This window comes from Vulpes vulpes, chromosome 9 (assembly GCF_048418805.1).
Source record: "Vulpes vulpes isolate BD-2025 chromosome 9, VulVul3, whole genome shotgun sequence".
Lineage (NCBI taxonomy): Eukaryota > Metazoa > Chordata > Mammalia > Carnivora > Canidae > Vulpes > Vulpes vulpes.
In genome coordinates, this window is record NC_132788.1 from 95,268,668 (window position 1) to 95,277,281 (window position 8,614).

The 8,614-nt window shown below is 50.2% G+C and overlaps 1 protein-coding gene across 1 annotated transcript; it reads right to left on the reverse strand.

Moving 5' to 3' along the window:
- Window positions 1-2,382: 2,382 nt before the first annotated feature.
- FAM240A (family with sequence similarity 240 member A) lies at window positions 2,383-7,549 on the reverse strand. The gene is made up of 2 exons (XM_025989763.2): window positions 7,401-7,549; window positions 2,383-2,951 (listed from the first exon to the last, which is right to left on the reverse strand). Exons 1-2 carry the CDS (start codon window positions 7,541-7,543, stop codon window positions 2,819-2,821), a joined length of 276 nt encoding a protein of 91 aa, XP_025845548.2. The 5' UTR covers window positions 7,544-7,549; the 3' UTR covers window positions 2,383-2,818.
- Between the last annotated feature and the right edge of the window lie 1,065 nt (window positions 7,550-8,614).

Sequence of the window (8,614 nt, forward strand, 5' to 3'; positions counted from 1 at the left end):
TGAGACTCTCCCCTTTTTACAAATCTATTTTAGCAAGCAGTCAAGCTATTTATATTAAGAACGCATGTCCTGGCTCACTTTTGTGGGCTATGTTTTAAATGTCAATTATTTTTCAAAGCCTTTGCCGTGCTTTTGTGATCTGCTGCTTGTGTGCTACTCAGAGGCCAGCCTGGAATCTGGGCAGGATCCCACACCATAGTAGAGCTCTCAAAGCTTTTGCTGTGTTGATCCCGGTCAGTTTTATAAATGTGATGTATCCAGGACTTGATATTCAGATTTAAAACATCCCATTCTGTTGTGAATTTGTTGTATCTTCTCTTCCTTCCCAACCCCTAAAATTCATATGTTGAAGCCCTGAGAATTCATATGATGGTTTTTGAAAATGAGGCCCTTGGAAGGTAATTAGATTTGGATAAGATGAGGAGGGTGAGGCCCTCATGATGGGATCACTGTCCTCATAAAAAGAGGCCCCAGAGATTACTCCCCACCCATTCCTCCCATCCCGTGTGAGAACACCATGAGAAGATAGCAGTCTGCAAGGCAGGAAAGGACCCTCATCAGAACTGACATGCTGGCACTTTGATCTTGGACTTCCAGCCTCTAGCTTCCAGGACTATGAGAAAATGGCCCTGATGCTTCTCTGCCCCTTTCTTTCCAGTCCCAGAAAAAGGGACTTGCCAGAGCACCAAGGCCTTAGCATAGACCTTCTTGCCTCTCAGGAGGCATCTGCGGATGCTCCTGTCTGGCCTTCCCACCTCTGTCCTCCTGCCTTTCAATGCAGGGTAACCCTCCAGGACCAAGGCCATTGTGGCCCTCCCCTGCCAACACCCTTCGGTGGCTTCCTGTGCCCTTGGGAGAAGCTCCAAGTCTCCTGGCCAACAAGACCTTGGAGGGTGATTTCTGCAGACTCACAGCTTCTCCTCATTCCCAGTCTTACGTTACTATATGTATTCCCTTAAGGCCACCAGGACCCACCATCCCTGTATCTTACCTTCATCAGGGTCACATTTATGTTACTAGCCTATTCTTAAGCCCTCCCTAGGCCAGGATGGGCCCCCTAGAGGGTGGGCAGCTTTGCCTGCTAAAGCTCCCAGTGTGAAAGTCCTTTATGCCCAATACCCTTCGCTTTTCTGCTGTCTTCTCAAACTGTGGCCTCCAGAGCCTGTGCTTCTGGGTTTCTCTGCAGTTCTCTGGTTGCCTAGTACAGTGCCTGGTGTGTGGTCAATGGGTCAATGAACAAATCTTCACCTGCATTTGGATCCCATTGTAGTTCATGATGGCAGGACTTTGCATCTGAGAGTCCCTCACCAGCAAGCCCTGACCTCTCTTCTTCCTCTATTTAATTCCTATTTTCCTCCTACTCAACAAAAATTCCTCTGCCATCACAACACTCTCACCTGAACCCAGCTGGAATTTGTAGTGTATTAGCTGAATTGAATCCCACGTTAAGGGCAGCTCGGGTGGCTCAGCGGTTTAGTGCTGCCTTCAGCCCAGGGCGTGATCCTGGGGACCTGGGATCGAGTCCCGCATCGGGCTCCCTGCATGGAGCCTGCTTCTCCCTCTGCCGCCTGTTTCTCTCTCTCTCTCTCTCTCTCTCTCTCTTTCTCTCCCCCCCCCCCCGCTGTGTCTCTTATGAGTAAATAAATAAAATCTTAAAAAAAAAAAAAAAAAAAGAATCCCACGTTAAATGAAACCATAGAGGGAGGAAGGGCTCTGAGCCCTCTTCACTGAATCAAGTGAGCATGGGACCTGGGGAAATGCTCTCCCAACCCTACTTGCCTTCTGGTGGCTTCCATTGCCTTGATGAAGCCTCTTGGACTCCCTGAGGATGTGGATGGAAGCACTGTCTGGCACATCAGGGTGCTCAGAGGACTGGAACAACACACGTGCCGCTGCCCAGAATTGCCTCTGCCTTGCTGTGTGTCCTGGTGACATTGGTCCTGTGCATGTAAGGCCTGCAGCCTTCTAGTACTTTACATGGTCTCTCGGAGCCCTTATCCCAGCTGGAAACTGGGACATTTCAGTTTATACCTCAGGAAGTAGCAACCCTACCCTGGGGACCCAAGACATGGCTGGGAAGTGACTATGACATTTCAAAGTCCAGAACATATATATGGCAAACACTTTGTTGGGGGTGGCCAGATATACTTTAGCTGAGCTGACAGAGAGCTACCCAGGGCAAGTGTGTTGGAATTTGAAATAAAGCAACAAAACACAGAGCATGTACATCTGTGGTGGCAAGGCAACCAAGCTTTATTAAAATTATCCTGATCTGATTGAACAGTTCTTGGCAAACATGCTTTGAGGAAGCCAATTAAATTCACATGAAGGAGAAATAATATTAAATCAATTTCTTGACAAACATTTTTATGACTATTTACAGTATAGCTATTTCTGCAGATGGGGGCATTTTTCTTCTCACAAAAAGAAAACAAGAGAAAGGATCATGAGACACTGTTTCTAGGAGAGATGAGAAATGACACTTGTGGGCAATGTTACAGTGTGACCATGAAGATCAGGTCCTTCCCTGACAACCCCCCTCCCAGCATGTGCTTAGAATTTAAAATATGTAGATTTGAAAGTTAGAAGGTAATTGTATGGAGATAAAGTATGCTACATGGATGCTAATCTCATCTTTAGAGGCACTCAGGCTAATATCCTGGCCCCCACGTGGAGGTGCCTGACTTGGCTAATAATGCCCACTTGGCATCGAGGAGGATGTGCGGGTAGATCCGTCACGGGTCAGTGTAGTGTGACATCTGTCTGGCATAGCTCAGGGACTCGGGCATTTGCACTGATTCCTACTGGCAGAGCCACCTTAGTGCTTTGAATCCTCTTGTGTCAGCGAAGTGAGAAGCTCCCGGCCCATGTTTGCCCGCTTTTCTGTCTCATCTGGATTGTTCCGCAGCCTCAGCTTTGCTTCCAGTCTCTGCCTCCATTCCTCTCTGAGCCTGAAAATAGAAACCACAGAGCAAGCAGAGCACCCATGTCCATGGCATTTGGCTCAGGGATGCTTCCTTCCTTTTTTTTCCCCCCTAAAAGTGTGTGTGTGTGTGTGTGTGTGTGTGCATTTAGGTTTTAAAAGGTATGCAGGAAAAAAAAAAGGTATGCAGGGGGACACCTGGGTGGCTCAGTGGTTGGGTGTCTGCCTTCAGCTCAGGGCATGATCCCGGGGTCCTGGGATCGAGTCCTGCATTGGGGTTCCCTACAGGGAGTCTGCTTCTCCCTCTGCCTCTGCCTGCTGCTCCCTCTGCTTGTGCTCTCTCTCTCTGTGTCAAATAAATAAATAAATAAAATCTTTAAAAAAAAAGGTATGCAGAGGACTTGAAATTTAAATATATGCATATTTTATACTTTATAGGTATATATTTAGCTCTCACTTCTGTTCAGGCTATTCTAATATTAACCCTTCTAACTCTTCCTTTGAGAGAGCAATGTATTTAAAATACAGGGAGAGGGGATCCCTGGGTGGCTCAGCAGTTTGGCGCCTACCTTCGACCCAGGGTGTGATCCTGGAGTCCCAGGATCGAGTCCTAGGTCAGGCTTCCTGCGTAGGGCCTGCTTCTCCCACTGCCTGTGTCTCTGCCTCTCTCTCTGTGTCTCTCATGAATAAATAAATAAAATCTTAAAAAAAAAAAATACAGGGAGAGGAGCCCTGGCTGGCTCAGTTGGTGGAGCACGCAACTCTTGATCTTGGGGTTCAAGCCCCATGTTGGGTGTAGAGATTACTTAAAAGTGAAGATAAAAAACCTTGAAAAAAATTTACAGGGGGAAAAAACCTCTGTCCATCTAGAATTGTTTGTTCACTTGGCAAAGTTATTTTTCAAAAACAGGTGAAACAAAGATGTCTTCAGCCATACACAAACGGAAGGAATTCATCACCAGCAGCCTGTTTCTATGGGACACGTTAAAGGGAATCTGCCAAGGAAGAATGACACCAGATGGGAGATTGGGATCTGCATGATGGAGGGAAGGGCACCTGAAAAGGCAACTGTGTGGTTGGGTGGGTATATTAATAATTTTCTCTCCCACCTTAAATCTCCTTAAAAGATAATCAGTGCCTGAAAGCAAACTGTTAATGGTGTTGTGTGGATCTGTACAGAGGATCTGTAGTTTGCACCAGGGCACAAGGGCCAGGTTGGGGGGGGGGGGGGAGAGTGGGTTTGTGCCATTGTGAGGCTCTCCCACCTATAGGAGACCACGTGCCGCTCGATGGCATACTGCGACAAGGGTCGTAAAGCAACCCCTAAAATAACACCAAGAGATACTGTGAAAAAGCCAGCAGAGGAGATGAAATGAAATCATGACAAATATTTAATTCACCCCAAAGAAGGCAGAAAAGAAAGGAACGAAGAACAGATGAGAGAACAGGGGGACAAATAGCAAGATGGAAGATTTAAACCCAATCATACCAATTAGCATCAACGATGTGAACCACTCAATTAAAATGCAAGATTGCCAAATGGAATAAAAAAAAATATTGAAATAGATGTTGCCTGCAGGAAAACCACTTTTTAATATAAGACAGCAATAGGTGAAAATTAAAAGAGTGAGAGGTTGATTGGACACTTAGGTAGTCAGGGCCAGGGTCCCCAGTGAGAAAACAGGGAGCCGGGGCAGCTAAGACAAAACCGGCCTAGCATGCTGTTTTACAGCTTAGACAAGATCACAGTACCATCCCGTCGAGCAGCCTCTGCAGGAGTGACTTTTGCAAAACATCCTGAAACAAAACAATTAACCACAAAACATTGGTCACTATCACAAGTTGAGGCCGACTCCACACGTCAGCCCAAAAGACCAGCAACCTGTGAACAATAACCCGATAGGTAGACAGGTGCGGGATCAAAGCCCTCACTGGCACACCTGAGCAGCCAGTCCACAGGGGGCCCACACTCACGATGCTTAAGATACTTCCTCGAAAGAGCTTATTAAAACTCCTAGATTTGAACTCCAAAACGGCAATCCTCTCAGGTCCCATCCCTCCCCGGGAGCTTTATACTATCCCTCACTAAACTTCGCTTTGACTGCCCACCACTCCTGCGGGGAGCCTGCTTCTCCCTCTGCCTAGGCCTCTGCCTTGGCCTTGGTCTTCGAAGCAGCATGACCAAGAGCCACGGACGCTAAGAGAACAAAAGTCCTGTAACTAAAGGATGGGAAAAGACTCCATCTCAACCCTAATCAAAGAAAGCCGCGTGGTCATAGTAATGTCCCACAGGGCAGATCTCCTAGGCAAGAACATTACCAAAGGAAGACGGTCATTGTGCAGTAAGGGGGTCAATTTATTGGGAGGATATGATATATCAAGAGAATATCCAACATTTGTACAAAAATGCAAGAAATGAAATGAGACAGAGCTGTAGGGAGAAACACAAATCTGTGTCAAGAGAACAGGCAAGAGATCGGTAAGGTTGTGGAGCGTTCGAGCCACACTGCTGAGCGCTGCCCCCCACCCCCAGGGAGCCGGGGACTGTCCTCAGCCTCTCCTCTGACTGCCTGTGGTAAAGTAACAAGGAGAAACCGAAGGCCCGGGGAGAGCTGCCAACTCGCCCCGACCTCAGGGCCCGCCGTCCTCTGGCGTCTTGTCTCTGCGGGGTGCCGTCCTGGACTAGGCGGGACGCAGGGGAACCGACCCCAGGCATGTTTTCCTGTCCTGGCCTTGGAACAGCCTGATGGACTGGGACCCTCTTCTCCATTTTGTGCAGGGACAAGATGGAGCAGTGGGTGAGAGCAGAGACCTTCTGGAAGGGGCCACCCGGTTCAAATGGGAGAGGGGAAGAAGGATACGTAAGTTGGGGTCTTGCCGTCCCACCAGCCAGAACGCTTATTTCCTGTTACATGCATAGATGGGCCCCGTGCACATGTTTTCATGTTTCAACAAAGTGCAGTTTGTTTCGCAGCTGATTTGCTCACCCCCTTGGGGTGCGCCTCACTTTCTGCGTCTTCTTGGAGCAGTTCCACTGCATCTAGGACCTTCTGTGGGTTCCCCAGGGAGACACACGCATGCATGGTGGGGTGGGACACATGTATGCACGGCAGGGACACCCGTGCGTGCACGGCATGGGCAGCATGCTGAGTGGCCTGGCCTGGGGAAGGAAGATGATAGGGACTAACTGAGAACTAACGGACCGTGCACCTCAGCTTCTCGGAGATTCCCTGGAGGGGACTCCGGAACGTGGCCTTCCAGCAGCTGGGACAGGCTGCTTCTCCTTGCCTGCGACCAGGAGAGTATGGCTGAGCAGCTCTCCATGTGTGGCCGAGGCCGGGAGGGCGCTTGGAAGGCAGCAATGAGTTCAAGTCATGTGGATCGGTGCATACCGTCAGGCCAGCGAGCGTGCACCGGCCGCGTGGGGTCTCAGCCAGCACACAGCTGCCCCACCACCCCTGGCCACACACAAGCTGTGCCCTTTGCAAACAGATAGCGGCTGCGCTGTGCCACGAGGGGACAGGGGACCCAGATGGGCCTGTCCCTCACTGGCTCCCAGACGTGGAGGCAGTGTGTGAGGGTGTTGAGCTGCCACCGTTCCCACAGCCACGGCAACCTCCGTTTGCCCAGTTGCATTACTGCTCTGCAGTGGGCAGACTGGCGCGGCTACAGCAGGGATGCGCGGCAGAGGGGCGACAGCCCATTGGCCCCGCTCAGAGAACCTCAGAGGGTGTCCTGTGTCTTCACCCAAATGAGCACTGAGAATCTGCTTTTCACGGACACATCTGCCAACCTGCTCCCCAAATTTAGTGTAACCCTCACGCCCTAGAAATGGTGACAGAGGGGAGAGATTTTTCCATCTATAAAGATATGAATCAAAGTGTACGTTTGTTAACGTAGAAGAATTTTTTAAATCACTGCCCACAACTATAGGTGGTGGCAGGACCATATGCAAGGAAAATGAAAATAATTTTGTTCTCTAAGATGCCCATCTGGCATTCTTTTGGGGAAGTCAGTTTTGTTCTTAAAAAAAAAATAAACAGGGGTGGCAATGCTATGTCCATGTGCCTTCATGGTGGAGACGCTGATGGTGGTGAGGTTGTGCATGGAGGGATATAGGGGAAGTCTACTTTCTGCTTAAGTTTGCTGTGAACCTAAAACTCCCCTAAAAAATGAAGTCTATTTTTAAAAAAGACTTAAGTTATTTATTTGAGAGAGAGAGAGAGCGCTCATGTGCACACATGAGTAGGGGAAGGGGCAGAAGGAGAGGGCGAATCTCAAGTGGCCTTTGACTTGGGGTTCAACCTCACACCCCCAGGGCGGAGCCCATTGTGGGGCTCGAACTCACAACCCTGAGATCATGACCTGAGCTGAAATCGAGAGTCGGATGCGTCACTGACTGAGCCACCCAGGTGTCCCCGAAAATAAAGTCTGTTTTTAAAAGCTAGTTTAAAAAATAGACAAACGAGCCACATACTTTCTCAGGGCACTCCGTCCCAGGCGATACTCCTCGGATTCCCGGTAGTAGGTCTGCTTGCCAATCTCCCGTTCCCAGAAGCGCTTGAGCTCGTGACAGGTGTTCCGGCAGAAGATCTCCCGGCGGGCGTACTGACTGTTCATCCCCTGATAAAGAAGGTATCAAGTGAGCCCCTTCAGCCTTCATCTCCCTTAAACGCTGGGGGGTACAGGCTCTTTTTTTTTTTTTTAAAGATTTTATTTATTTATTCATGAGAGGCAGGGACACAGGCAGAGGGAGAAGCAGGCTCCATGCAGGGAGCCCGACATGGGACTCGATCCCGGGTCCCCAAGATCAGGCCCTGGGCTGCAGGCGGTGCCAAACTGCTGAGCCACCCGGGCTGCCCGTATAGGCTCTTTTGAACCCAGTCCCTGCCATTTATTTGAGGGGGACCCCGGCCAGCCGCAGAGCCTCAGTTGGGATGACAGCATGATCTGGCTGCTTGTCGTCAGGATACAGGGATGGGACTGCAGAAGCCCCAGTGGAGCGGGGCTTGGCACAGGCACCTGGCAAATACCTCTGACCTTGTGTCCTCCTCCCAGAAAAACGGGCCTTCTCAACTTTGAATCCCCAGGCAATGCGTGCCAGGCATCTGATGTGCGGTCCACTGCGTTACCCCAGCATCCCCACGAGTGGGCATTACCTTCCTCATTTTGTGGGTGAGACGTGTGCTCAGCCAGGAGACTATGGCCGAGCAGCTCTCCACGCGTGGCTGGAAGTTACAGAACTTGCCCGTAACTCCCACGACTGCAGAAGGCAGGCCGCATGCTTCGGAATGTTTTCAAGCCCTGTGCTAAAGGGGTTTGTCACACAAAGTGGCCCCCGTGCCTGACACACCTGGAGCAGGTGGCTCGAAGGTGCATGCGTGTGTGCATGCACTTTTGTACGGGACTGTACGTGTCAGACACTCAAGGATGCTCGCTGATTTACATGAAGGAGCTCTGCCCAACTCCAGACCTCAGTGGGTGCAGCGGACAGGCCAGAAGCAGGAACCGGAGGGGCAAGGGGTGCAGAGAGAGGAGCGGTGGGCTATTGGAAATATCCGGGGAGAAGCTGTGACTGGTCAGCAGAGGCCAGGTTAATGGAAAGCAGATGGGTTCACAAGGCATCTTGGGGGTGGCCCACCCCACCTGCCAAATGTGGGTGAGGGGTCCCCGCAGAGACTTCAATGACTT